This window comes from Sphaerodactylus townsendi, linkage group LG02 (assembly GCF_021028975.2).
Source record: "Sphaerodactylus townsendi isolate TG3544 linkage group LG02, MPM_Stown_v2.3, whole genome shotgun sequence".
Classification (NCBI taxonomy): Eukaryota; Metazoa; Chordata; class Lepidosauria; order Squamata; family Sphaerodactylidae; genus Sphaerodactylus; species Sphaerodactylus townsendi.
This window is the reverse complement of record NC_059426.1, coordinates 41,489,862-41,503,733: the sequence shown is the minus strand read 5'-3', so window position 1 is coordinate 41,503,733 and position 13,872 is coordinate 41,489,862. Positions and strand designations below refer to the sequence as shown.

General features: G+C 41.2%; 1 protein-coding gene across 50 annotated transcripts in view; it reads right to left on the bottom strand.

Moving 5' to 3' along the window:
* NEB (nebulin) overlaps positions 1-13,872 on the bottom strand; it is a 207,610-nt gene that overhangs the window by 162,147 nt on the left and 31,591 nt on the right. For 49 of the 50 annotated variants that reach the window (XM_048486789.1, XM_048486795.1, XM_048486812.1 and 46 more), the window contains 11 exons: positions 12,853-12,951; positions 11,988-12,092; positions 10,321-10,428; positions 10,109-10,222; positions 8,253-8,354; positions 8,054-8,161; positions 7,859-7,963; positions 5,578-5,676; positions 3,119-3,223; positions 874-981; positions 672-785 (listed from right to left, as the gene is read on the bottom strand). In XM_048486789.1, coding sequence (XP_048342746.1) covers positions 672-785; positions 874-981; positions 3,119-3,223; positions 5,578-5,676; positions 7,859-7,963; positions 8,054-8,161; positions 8,253-8,354; positions 10,109-10,222; positions 10,321-10,428; positions 11,988-12,092; positions 12,853-12,951 — 1,167 coding nt within the window. The remainder of the gene's footprint in view (positions 1-671; positions 786-873; positions 982-3,118; positions 3,224-5,577; positions 5,677-7,858; positions 7,964-8,053; positions 8,162-8,252; positions 8,355-10,108; positions 10,223-10,320; positions 10,429-11,987; positions 12,093-12,852; positions 12,952-13,872) is intronic. The other variant, XM_048486836.1, reaches the window with a different exon arrangement.

Genomic DNA, 13,872 nt, shown 5'->3' with positions numbered 1-13,872 from the left:
ATGTTATTTGAATAAACATGTCTGTGATATGTTTTATTTATGTTACTGACAAGTACAGAATATTAGCTGCTCCAAATCAGTGAACTCTTGCTTTAAAAATGTTCAGAACGCTTTGCTTTTAAGAAAATGAGTACACGGCATCAGAGTAGTGAAATATATTCTTGAAGCAATGGAGTATCTATGTCCATGGTGGCAAACCTTTGGCACTCCAGATGTTATGGACTACAATTCCCATCAGCCCCTGCCAGCAAGGCCAATTGGCCATGCTGGAAGGGGCTGATGGGAATTGTGGTCCATAACATCTGGCGTGCCAAAGGTTCGCCACCACTGATCTATGTTAAGTAGTAGAATGTGGTATGGAGAAAGTATGAAATTAGATATTTAATATCGGATCATAAGAATCTGCTCTTATAAGTGAGGTGTTCTGCTTCGGTGGCTGGAACTTTCCTCCATCAGAGGCGGACTTCCTTGGCTGGAAAAAGACTTCTCATGCAGTGCTGAGTAATAATCACAGGTTTTGATTGCTTAAAATCCTTTCATGTTTTATTTGTTTATTTATTCTTTGTTTTTATTGGTTCTGGAATAAAATGAAACTGTTCTCTGTCGCAGTGAATATGTAAGAATTCAGCACAGTGTCCATTTTTGTAAAAGAATACTACTCTGTGACTTACATCACTCTGTTGTTTGGCCACTTTCGCAGAATGTAGCATCTTGGGATCATCATGGATGCTCAAAGCTCCAATTAGTTTCCCTTTGCTCTTTTCATAAACTTTCTTGTACTCCACCTGCATTGGGGTAAAACATGAGCATATTCTTTAGTATTCCATAGCCTTCAGCTGCAAATAGTCACATTCATTTTTAAGCAACGCTTACATCACTTGCAATCTTTCGGTTGGCTTTAGCAGCAATAATTGGAATGGCATCAACCTTGATTTCAAATTTCTTAGCTTTCGATTGTTCCCAGTCATATTTATACCAATTCTGTGGATATAGAGAAGGAACAAATTATGCTAGGAATATGTACCAAACCATTAATGCATTCATTTTGTTATAAAGAACATGCACAAGTACACCCACTTTAAATGAATTGCTAACATTGTTATAACTAAAAAACTAGAAGTATAACTTTGACTAATTATACTTAAATACTAAGTATATTTCAGGTTAAGGGAGCAGCTGGTCTGGTCAGTGCAGAGCATACACATATTGCCATAAAATGTAGGGGAATGGGTAGGTCCCTAGTTCGTAAAACACAACACTCTGATTGCAAAAAATTAATTAAATGGGATTAAAAATTCATGGGAGCATTTTGACATAATAATGGATCTTTGGTTTACTTCTTGTGCTTTAATCTGGAAAATCTAGAATTTTAAAACCTTATTCAGGCATTTACTCCTTCTGTAAGGGAAGAAAACATTGCTATGTCTTCTTGAACATGTGCTGAAGATGGTGAACTGAAAGTCTGATGCTGCACTGACATGATGCTGTGGATACTTTTAAAAACATGTCTGCAGTTTTCAACAGACCCAACTGATCTCTAAGACTGATTGAACTTGTGTTTGATTTATCTGACAATTTAATAACATATATTATATTTCTATGTGAACATTGTATTAAATAAAGTTGATCGGTAATCAGCCCTTCAAAGTAAAGCTGTGAACAATAAACATTTCTGGTGAATACAACCAATAATAATATAATGATATCTAATACCTAATCCTGTACAGTTACAACATGTGGATCAAAAAATCTGTATCGTAAGGTCATGTAAAGAGAAGGACATGTTCCTACAAACTTGGAAGAACCTCCAGGATTGCCCCCCAAAAGTTTTTTTAAAGATCTCACAACATTTCACACAATCATATTATTATTATTATTAGTAGTATTATTATTATCATCATCATCATCATCATCATCAACAACAACAACAACAACAACAACAATTTTGTACACCGCCCACCCTGAAGGGCTCTGGGCAGTTTACATCATATAGGTAGAGCACAAGTTAAAACATCAATAATTTACAATAGAAACGTACAGCTCTATTAAGATTAAAACAACTAAAAATCCCCATAAAAACACAGCATTCTAAGATACAGTGCCTTGCGTCCAGTCACTAACCCCTCCCCCCAGAGGGGGCGGTACGTCCCTCAGATGTTATGGGGACCACCAAAATGGGAACCACCGAAGGGCGCCACATTAGCGGCTGGTCTCACCAAAGGCCCAGTGGAACAGCTCAGTCTTACAGGCCCTGCAAAACTCACCAAGGTCCCGCAGGGCCCGGACAGCTGGTGGGAAAGAGTTCCACCAGGTCGGGGGCAGAGCCATAAAGGCTCTGGCCCGAGTGGAGGCCAGCTGCATCATTGAGGGGTCGGGGATCACCAGTAAATTGGCCTCTGCCAAACGCAGAGGCCGAACTGGGACATATGGGGTAAGACAATCCCGAAGGTACAAGGGTCCCAGGCCGCGTAAAGCCTTAAAGGTTAACACCAACTCAATTCGGAACTCAACCAGAAGTAATCACAGTAATCGTAGCAACTTAGCAACACATGCACTATAGCAGGGGTAGGGAACCTGTGGCTCTCCAGATGTTCAGGAACTACAATTCCCATCAGCCCCTACCAGCATGGCCAATTGGCCATGCTGACAGAGGCTGATGGGAATTGTAGTTTCTGAACATCTGGAGAGCCGCAGGTTCCCTACCCCTGCACTATAGCATCAGTTTAGGCAATCCTGGTATCAGCACCTTGGACAGGAATGCAAAATACCTAAGTGAAGAAAATAGTTGGAATGAGAGAAAACTAGAAAAAGAGAAGTAGGAAAAAATGGGGCTTGAGGCAGAAATAAAGCTGCAAAAGCATGAAGAGAATGGAAAATGTGAAGGGAAAGAAGAAAAGCTTGGGGAAAAGAGAGGAAAATGGGTGGTGGTGGAGGAAGAGGAGGTTTGAAAAAAGCAAAAAAGTGGGTTGCCAATGTGGAGGGATAGAATTTTCCTCCCCTGTGAGTTTTGTAGGTCCCCAGTTTGTAAAATAACAATAGCACCAGTTTGCACCACTGTCACCAATTACATCTTCCTTGCTACAAAATTATCCTGTAATCACGTAAGGTTTATACTTACATCACTGAGGTTATATGCATTAACTCGAGACTGAAGGAACAATGGAGCATCTGGTGGTACGAAACATTTGAATTTCTCACTCTCGTGTTTGGCTTTATAGTTCAGCTGAAAAGTATAACCAAATAATATTCACATAAATCATTCACATTTTGAAATACTGCAACAAATACCAGTTTATCTCAAAACTAAATAATCTATTTTTTTAGCAGCATACCATTTTGATTTCTTTTGTGTGCTTTCAGTTAAAAACAACTCATGAGTAAAAGACTCTTTTTTTTCACTTGACAGAATTGCAACCACTAGTGACTAGCCATTTCCTTACTTTTTTTTACATCAAGTCGCAGCCAACTAATGGCAATCACATAGGGCTTTTAAGGAAAGAAACATTTGATAGTGGTTTACCTTTGGCCCCTTCCGCACATGCAGAATAGTGCACATTCAATCCACTTTCACAATTGTTTGCAAGTGGATTTTGCTATTCTGCACAGTAAAATCCAGCTTCAAAGTGAATTGAAAGTGCATTGAAAGTGCATTATTCTGCATGTGCGGAAGGGGCCTTTTGTTGCCTACCAATGTGTAGTGACCTCCGTATCCCCACCCAAACACTAACCAGGGTGGAACCCTAATTAGCTTCCAAGGTCTGATGAGATATCTTAGGTCAAGACTCTTACTTTTACACCAGATAAACAACTCAATCCAGATCTGACAAGCAGGCAGGCGCATCACTACTTTGGCACTGTCCTGCCCACTCCAAAGGGCTTTTCTGCAGCATGGGAAGCCCAAAAATAAAAAAATAAAAAACCTCACCTTAAAACCTCCCATAGGGGAGAAAAGAGATATACCACAAAAATTATGGCATATCTCTGCCGGCGGTTCCACCAGTACACGGGTCGATCAGGCTCTGAAGGCCAACTAAGTTCAGTCCCGCCTCCCAGAATGCCCCTGGAACATCCCCAATTATGCTAGCGCAGTGTTTTATGCTGGTGGGTCTGGGCCACTGAGAAGTCATGCAGAGTCACGCAGGCCCAGCCGCCCAGGTAAGTTGACCCTCCTCCAGCACATTTGCCTCTTGCACTAGCAGAAAAGGCATTCTCACAACATTGGATTGGGCTGAATTGGGCTGCCCAGATATCAAGAACAGTCATAAAACCTTCAGCTTTTAATTATCTGAAAACCCTAAAGATGTGAATCTGCATGGATGTGTTCCTCTCCAGCACTGTCCATATTGTTCTGGAATAAAACGCCCGTTCCCCAGCTACTCTGCATTCAAAAATGATTTAAAGTTGTAATCTGGTTTTAGTTTAGGAATACGAAGGCAAACCCACGAAATTGCATTGTATTATTACACAGTAGAGAAGAATTCCTGTTATGAGTAACCAGTGGAGATGATACCACTGACTGCTACTTTATCTCCTGGATTTAATATGAGCCAGAATTGCACCAAGGATTGACGCTGTAAACATTCACACTCAGCACTGAAACAGAAGCTCTTCTACTCACTTTAAATGTGCAAAGTGCTATCAAGATGAAGCTGACTTACGGTAACCCCAGCAAGGAGCTTTCAAGGCATGTGAGAAGCAGAGGTGGTTTGCCATTGCTTTCCTCTGCAGAATCTTCTTTGGTGGTCTCCTTTCCAAGTACTGATCCTGCTCAGCTTCTGAGATCTGATGAGAGTAGACTACATCGTTCCACCTTCCCTCCCAATCGTTTTAAGGGGAGGTATGCAATTTAAACAAATCTCATCATCAATCTGCAGCCCACCCTCCTCTTAATGGTGCTATTGCCAAGGGTCATTTCTACCCTCAGCTTTTTAGGTGGACCACAACCCAAGCTAGCCTAATCCTATCAGACATCAGAAGCTAAGCAGATCAGTCTTGGTTAGTATTTGGATGGGAGAGCTCCAAGGAATATTAGGGACGTGACGGAGAAGCAAACAACATTTGAATGTCTCTTGCCTTGAAAGCCCTACAGGGTCACCAAAAGTCAGCAAAAGTTGGGGGTGGGGGGGTGCAATCACAGAAGACAGGAGAGGTTGAAAAGTTCTGTTAGATAACTGAAATTCTATTCATGGTTTTCTAGGTCCAAACCAGTAAGGACTCTTGTAGAATCTCAGCAATCTTGATCAATAAAAAAAGCCACAACCCATCTCTCTGATCATGGGATTACTATAGGACTATACATTCTATAGAATATAGTGCCCATGGGCATTGGAGTCCCAGCACCCCTATTATTAGAAACTCACCACTTCTGGTTTTTGTTCCTATCCATAAGAAACCATCTGGAAAGATATTGTTCTTCCGCAGAAAGTGGTACATCTTGTATTTATCACTGAGCTGTTTATCTGCCTGAACGGGGACACTTTCAAGGGTGTCACAAGGCAAAACTAGGACAGCATCATTGGAAACTGATTGTCACACAAAGATCCATAAAATAGGTGTTTGAGTTTCCAGGGTACTTACATCACTCAGCTGCTTGGAATTAATCTGTGCTTGCACCAGAACAGGAGAATCAGTCACTTGTGTGAATTTGGTCTGATCAGGATGCTTTTTGTACGTATACTATAGGGAGAAGAATTTCAAGAAAAAATAACAGTTGATTGGGCTTCCAGCATCTAAATTCAGATACAGTAACCTTTAAAATGATTTATTCAACAACTATATAAATGGTCCAGCCAAGATATAGTGCTGCTGCCATTTGTATGCCAGGGACAGCAAAAGATGTGATGTATTTAAAAAGTATCACATTTGTACTATTTACATTGTGAAACCTAAAGAGGACACATAATGTTGGTGCTTGAGAAAATAATAATCAATTTGGTTAAGCATCATAATGGCCGCTAGGTGGCAGAAGAAGTAAAAATACACACATTCCGCTTTCAAAATGCTGAGATCCAAGCTGAAGTTTTGAGAAGGGAAATATTGTGAGTGTGGATAGGAAGCCTTAACCCTTTCCTTTCCAGCTATTTTCTCACAAAATTGGCAGACTCTTCAACTCAAAATCCCAGCCAGCCCCACCCCCAAAGCTTCTGTTTGAGATGCTTGTATGTGTGTATAACTCCTTTCTAAATATGCATGTGAAATAATATTAGATATTTGAGATTTTTCACTGCTTTCTAAAAATGCACACGAAAGAATATTAGATAGGGGTGAATGAAGAACGTTCCTTTTCAACACTGGATTATTCAAGTCCGTATTATTCATTTGAAAGCTTAGGTCTTCCCTTTTCTTATAATGTATGCAATACTTATAGAGGTAATCCCATGCTCCTCCCACTCGTTGGTTCACTGGGATGCCAGTCAAAACCTCCTGTTTCCCTGGTCATCAGCCAGCCTCTTCCATTGCTTTCCCTGCAGGTCATGTGGCAGCAGTTCCTTCCTCCCCTTCTGCCCATCCCTTGTATGCTGTTCTCATATTCCATTCCAGCGTTGGAATTACATCTATAAATGCCGCTGAGCTGGGCTACAGAAGTTATTAGATTTGTAAGGTTGGAGTTACTAGATGTTTTTAATATGGTTTTAATAAGATGTAATTTATTATTTATTGTGGTTGTTGATTTTGTTTGTTGTTGACCTGTACACCGCCCAGAGCCCTAGGGAATGGGGCAGTATACCAAATCCAAGAAATAAATAAATATAAATAAACTGCTTCCAATGCTGCCCCTCCTCACCACACATGGGGGTGGCAGCAGTGGTGGCTCCTTCATCACCCACCTGCCTTGCCACCCATCAGCAGTTCATGCCACAGCAGTGGGGTGGGGTGGGGTGGGGTGGATGCAGCAGCTGCCTCATTGCCACTCACAGCTCATACAATGGCAGCCATTCTCAATCCTCTTCCCTGCCTCCTTCTATCCACCTGCTCAGTGGCAGCGGCATGTGCCAGGTGTCCATGAGGCTTGGTTAACAAAGGCTGGAGAAAAGTTAACTCCCCTCCCTTTTGAAAAAAAGTGTTTGCATTTTTCTGCAAATATTTTTTCTATTCTCTCTCTATTTTTCTTTTCCTGTGACCCCCGAAGAAAACAAATCCTAGAACTCTCTTGGATGAGGACTAAAATGTGTTCCAAAATGCACAGTATGTTGAAAGCAGATGAAAGTTATTTAAAGAAAAATAGAGGAGAAATGTCTACCCGTACCCCTGACAACTTAAAGAATTCTAGAGGAGTGTGATTTTGAGAGTAAGGTGGGATTTCTAAATTGCTGTTGTCTCCTGCAGTTCTCCACCTACAGCCAGCTTGTATATAGTATGTTTTTAAATCAAAAATCTAAGGATAGCTAACATAGGCCCCTTCCGCAGACGCAAAATAATGCATTTTCAAACCACTTTCACAACTGTTTTGCAAGTGGATTTTGCTATTCCACACAGCTTCAAAGAGCATTGAAAGCAGTTTGAAAGTGCATTATTCTGCATGTGCGGAATGAGCCATAGTGTTTGTACAGAGTGTACAATTTCCACTCATTTCCACACAACTTTTTAACTTCCCTCCACCCGCTGAAGCCCATAATGCCCCCCCAAACTAGTTTGGGGAAGTCATTTGGAGCTGCAGACGGAAAGGTGGGATAGAAAATCATGCTTCGCAAGAGCAAATCGGTTCATCCGTGGAAATGCTCCAGTGGATCCAAGCCATGTAATACTTTTTTAAAATGTAGCTGGTCTGTTTCCATTAAGGCTCTGAAGATCTGTACCATGGAGCACACGAGGATTGGAGGGTAAAGATAAGATCTCAAACCCACAATAACAGGCTTACATCTTTGCAGAGGTCAAGCTTCTTCCAAGCTTCATACTCTTGAGTTATGGTCTGTGGGAAGTAGCATTTTGTCTTGTCTTCTTCATAGTCTGCTTTGTAGTTTTTCTAAGGAAGTAACAAGAAATCAGAAACCATTGTAAACTCCCCCTGAACAAGAGGAGTCACTTCAGTAAATAGGAATGCATTCATATTTACATCGCTTTTCATGGCTTCAACTTTCATACAGTGGGTTTGAAATGGGTCTTCGTAGCTGCCTATGTAACGGCCCAAGATATTGTTCTGATATGCCTCTTTATATTTAATCTGTAAAAGAAAGACCACATGTTATTAACATGCCTGCAAATGGGATTTCTTGTCTAACCCACAGCATTGGGGTCATCCCAAAAATACTTACCTCACTAAAGTTTTTCAGAACGTGGTCAACTTGATACTTCGGGGTATCACAGTAGTTAATACTGATATCTTTTCCTTTTTCATAGGCTTCTTTATATAATCGCTGCCAAACAGAAAAAAAGTAAAGTTCAGAGTATTAAAATCTGTCAGAAAATATCACCATTCCCTCTAACCCCTTTGTCGAGCAGCCTATTGTCTGCAGATGTTAAAATGAAGCTGAGACACAAAGTTTGGATTAAAATCTATATTTTTTCCGATTCATGTGCCTAATAAGTATGCAAGATAAGAAGGATACTGCTGTATCAGACCAAATGGGCCTTTAGCCCAACAACCTATTTCTAGCAATATTTAATTGATTGATTGATTGATTGATTGATTGATTGATTGATTGATTGATTAGATTTTTATACTGCCCAGTCCCTGAGGGGCTCTGGGCGGTGTACAACAAAACTAATACAAAATCAGGTTAGGGAGCAAACTATACAATTAAAATAACAGCAATCCACAGAGGCTCCATCCGTGTGGGTATTCGTTAAAATGTACTAAATTTCATTAAAAACAGTGGTTAATACCATAGTAGAAGACGCCCGGTAAACCCATTTTCTTAAAGCCCTCCCCAAGGGAAGGGCCGGAACTCCTCCATAGGAGGGTAACCTAGATGTAGCCGAGCAGGGGCACCATACTCAGTGGCTGGTTGCTCCAAAGGCCCGGCGAAACAACTCAGTCTTACAGGCCCTGCAGAATTCACCAAGATCCCGCAGGGCCCGAACAGCTGGAGGAAGAGTGTTCCACCAGGCCAGGGCCAGGGCCTATTTCTAACAATACCCAGTCAGGTTCTTCAGGGGAGCCCCCACATGGATTGCATGGCCAGTAACTTTGCCCAATTGTTTCCCTCCACTACAACTGGTATTCTGAGGACATGGAGGTTCTGTTTAACTATCATGGCTAAGACCAGTGGTGGGATTCAGCAGGTTCGCACCACTTCGGCAGAACCGGTTGTTAAAATGGTGCTTGTAAACAACCAGTTGTTAAATTATTTGAATCCCACCACCTGAACCAGTTGTTAAATTATTTGAATCCCACCACCTGAACCAGTTGTTAAATTATTTGAATCCCACCATTGGCTAAGATCCATTTATAGAACAAACCCCCATGAATTTATCCAACACTGTTTAAAGACTGCAATTATGACTGTATGACTATAGCCTGTGCTGACATTTCATTTTATTTTATGATTTTACATTTTATGTTTTACATTTTATGTTTTTATTACTATTGATTGTTTCCTGATTGCTTACTAGACCTATATGACAATCATTAAGTGTTGTACCTTATGATTCTTGACAAATGTATTTTCTTTTATGTACACTGAGAGCATATGCACCGGAGACAAATTCCTTGTGTGTCCAATCACACTTGGCCAATAAAGATTCTATTCTATTCTATTCTATTCTATTCTATTCTATTCTATTCTATTTTGTGGCAGTGAACTTTGTGTACATATTAATGAGCATTTATTGTTTTGAATTTGCTGCATGTTAATTTCCCCCATGGAAAAGGAAGTTAATCCAAGTGCAGATATCAATATCTTTTTTACAAATCCTTCTATTTTAGTGACGACAGTGAAGAGGGTGCCCAATCCAGGACTATCACTGCTTAACATCATTCTGTTTCATATAAATTCATTCTGAAAGCCTTCGACAATACATTCTGTCAATCATTCATGCTTTTTGTCGTAAGGTCTGGTGGATGGGATCAGATTAAACAACACCTATATAAGTAGGCATTTATGTCAGCATTCAGTACAATACCAGCATCTCATAAACATCAGCCAAGAAGTGCTGTATGAATACTTACATCACTTTGCTGTTTGGCCACTTTGACAGAATGTAGCATCTTGGGATCATCATGGATGCTCAAAGCTCCAACTAGCTTCCCTTTGCTCTTTTCATAATCTTTCTTGTACTCCACCTACATAGGGATAAAACATGATTGCTTTTGTTTCTGTATTCTAGAGCATGAGTGTTCCGTACTGCAAACTGTTATGCTTATTTCCCTGCAACACTTACATCACTTGCAATTTTTCGGTTGGCTTTAGCAGCAAGAATTGGAATGGCATCAAACTTGATTTCAAACTTCTTAGCTTTGGATCGCTCCCAGTCATATTTATACCAGTTCTGACAGTAACGGAAAGAAATAAATTTGGTTTATTGCAGAGAATATGGAGAGATAACTACTAATGCGTGTGAATTAGTAACAGTCATGAAAACTGAATAACTTGAATCATCTTTTTTTATACTAATTGGGAGTTAAAACTTCAGTGAATTGCAAAATTTCCAATAGTTTAGTTTTCAAAGCACTCAGCTCATATAAATTCATTCAAAAATATATGGAACCTGAACCAAAACAGCTCTTTAATAGCTGTACAGTACTCTGTATGTCAGAGCTTTAAAAAGTAAGATACAAGAGTCTTCTGGGGCCCCAACACAATCCATGGAAGCCTTACCTAGAGGCGATGCTCCAAGGGAGCGGGGGGCGCGCGATGCACTGGGGGCGTGTCCCTATGGGGGTGTGGTGAGGGCATGGTGGGGGCGTTCCGGGAGTGTTCCAGGGTGTTCTGGGGTGGGGCGGGGGGTGGAGGACATACGAGTGCACCAGGCGCTTTTCTCCCTTGCTACACCTCTGCCCTTACCAACCACCATCCTTCACATAGATCAGGGGTCTGCAACCTGCGGCTCTCCAGATGTTCATGAACTACAAATCCCATCAGCCCCTGTCCACATGGCCAATTGACCATGCTGACAGGGGCTGATGGGAATTGTAGTCCATGAACATCTGGAGAGCCGCAGGTTGCAGACCCCTGACAATAGATCTTTCAATCCATACTCAAGGCAAGGAAGAAATTCACATAATAGAGTGAGAGGCCAGACTTGCATATCTCAGCATCACTCTGTTCATCCATTCTATATCTATTAGTGCTGGTGTTAAAAATATAGAACTTGAAATGTATGGCATTTGTTGTGGTGATTTTGACATTCACACAGAGTGGGATAGATGCTATTTCAGCATCGGAAATTCTTTTAAAGGGCAAATAGTGGCACAGAGAATGAAGGTTCAGATTATCATGAGCCACAGAGGGAGAAGCATGTCTACAATGAGGTAAAGCAGGGCATGTGCCCCGGACATCATCCCTCAAGGGGTGCCAGCCCATGCCCCACATTCTCCAGGAGTGACTGCGCTCCACTCCTGAACTTCACTGGAGTTTGGAGGCAGGCACGTAGTTGGACACTAAACCGAGCCAGCTGGGCTCATTGCTGGTGGCAGGGTGTGCATGTTCAATGCTGGGCTCAGCTTGGCTGGTCAAGCTAAACTGAAGTTAAAGCTTGACCCAGCCAGGTTGATCCCAATGTCAAAATGAGCACAGGGTCTGACCGACTCCAGCTTTATACTGCCAAGCCCAGCACTTAACAGCGTTGGACATCATTGAACACAGCATTGAACAGCTAACACTTTTCATCTTGCAACAGTGCTTTCCACCCAGCATAAGGCAGCTTCTACCAACCCAAATACTTCTTGCATCACAGGAAGTCTCTGCACCAGAGGGAAGTACTATTGTGAGCACAGAAGGATGGTACAACCCAATCTGCTCAGATGTAACTAGAGCTTGTGCTCCAGTTGCCTGTCACTTTTTTCTAAATATGGAACTGTCCTGTAATCCTGCATGGCTTATACTTACGTCGCTGAGGTTATATGCATTGACTTGAGATTGAAGGAAAAATGGAGCATCTGGTGGTATAGAACATTTGAACTTCTCACTCTCATGTTTGGCTTTGTAGTTCAACTAAAATACATAACCAACAGAAATATTATTCGCACAAATTTTTCATGTTTTGAAAGATCTTGACTGAAATACCAGTTCATACCTTTAGCTTTCTCAGAACTAGAGGGCAAGCTGAAATAATTAAACTGATTTTTTTCCAGCAGCCTACCACTTTGGTCACTTCCTTGTTTGACTCCAGTTTAAGGGATCTTAACTGTATACAACAAATATTCTGCCTGTGTCTAGAAATATCTCTCCATATGAAATCTCTGGTCCTAGTGAATGTCATGCAGGTAGAAGTCTTGAATTGCTGCAGAGTTCTACTTCGAGATGCAGCTTACACACACACACACGAAGAATTGGAAGTGGAGCTCCACTCCTGATTCTTTGGATACAATCCAGTATGTGCTGCTATAGAAAGAGTGTGCCTCTCAGCATGTGGAATGTGGAATTCCCTTCTCACTGAGTACGCACAGCCAACCCTTCTAACATGAGACTAGGAATGAGAACAGAGTATATTACCCAAGGACATCTGAGACCCAGCAGCCCTATTATTAGACATTCACCATGGCTGATTCCAGCTTCTGTCCACGGGAAATCATCCAGTTCTCCTTGTTCATCCACACTAAGTGATATGTCTCATATTCATCACTTAGAGCTCATTTGCCTAGACTGGATCACTTCCAGAGGTGTCACAAGGTTAAATTACAATAGTATCATTGGACACTGCTTGAAACACCAGGGTCCAAAAAATAGGTGTTTGAGTTTCCAGGGTACTTACATCACTCAGCTGCTTGGAATTAATCTGTGCTTGCACCAGAACAGGAGAATCAGTCACTTGTGTGAATTTGATCTGATCAGGATGCTTTTTGTATGTATACTAGAGGAGGAAAATAGAAGAAGAAACCTAATGAGCTTCAATTTTCAGTAAAAATCAGTTTTATGATAACAGGTTTAAGTGCATTTGCTATTATTCAGCTAAATGATATTTCAGATCTATTAGAACCTTGGACAAGTGGTATAAAGTGATGACACAATCCAGTGTGGAAGATGGCATGGTGTAAGCTTTTATTCATTTGCGCTATCCAGATGTTAAATGGCATTGGTATGTATGGTTTAATTTGTAAAAATGGAAAGGTAGCGAAGGATATTCTAGCCACTAGATGTCAGAGGAATCTCATAAAATCACCCTTTGAATAACAAAATTAACAGTCCTGAAGCTAGCAGTAAGCCACCTTTACTAAAAAAGTTCAGGGAACTTCTCACCAGGGTATAAACATATGAAATGGTAGGTGGGAAGTGCTGCCAAGTCACAGCAGCCATGGATAAAAGATACCTGGATTTTTAAATACTGAATGTAATTATGCTGTGCGGAATTGACCTAGAAGAGCGGGGGAAACTACTGTAAGCGGGGGAAAGCAGGGAGGAACAAGAAAACTGAAAGAAAGGCACATGCTGGTCTCCCTTGCGAAGGGAAAGGAAAAGTTGCAGTTTGAGAGCTTTCAGAAACCAGAGATTCTCTGATCTGAGAGCACAGTGAGTTACAAAGAGGAAGAAATGTGTGTATGACTGAAAAATCCAACCCAAAGGGAATGTATGATCAATGCAAAGGAAACCACAAGTGCATAAATGGCCACAGAGTTTCATCCTTCCGTCAGCAGTAAATTTCTATCCGGACCCTCAAGGGATGGGGGAGCAACTTGAGAACAAAGGGGTTGAATTGAAATGCAGAAATCAGGAGCCCACCTTTACTGTTCCTCTGTTTAAAAAGCAGTCTTCCAGGACTGCTTTTCATCAAAAG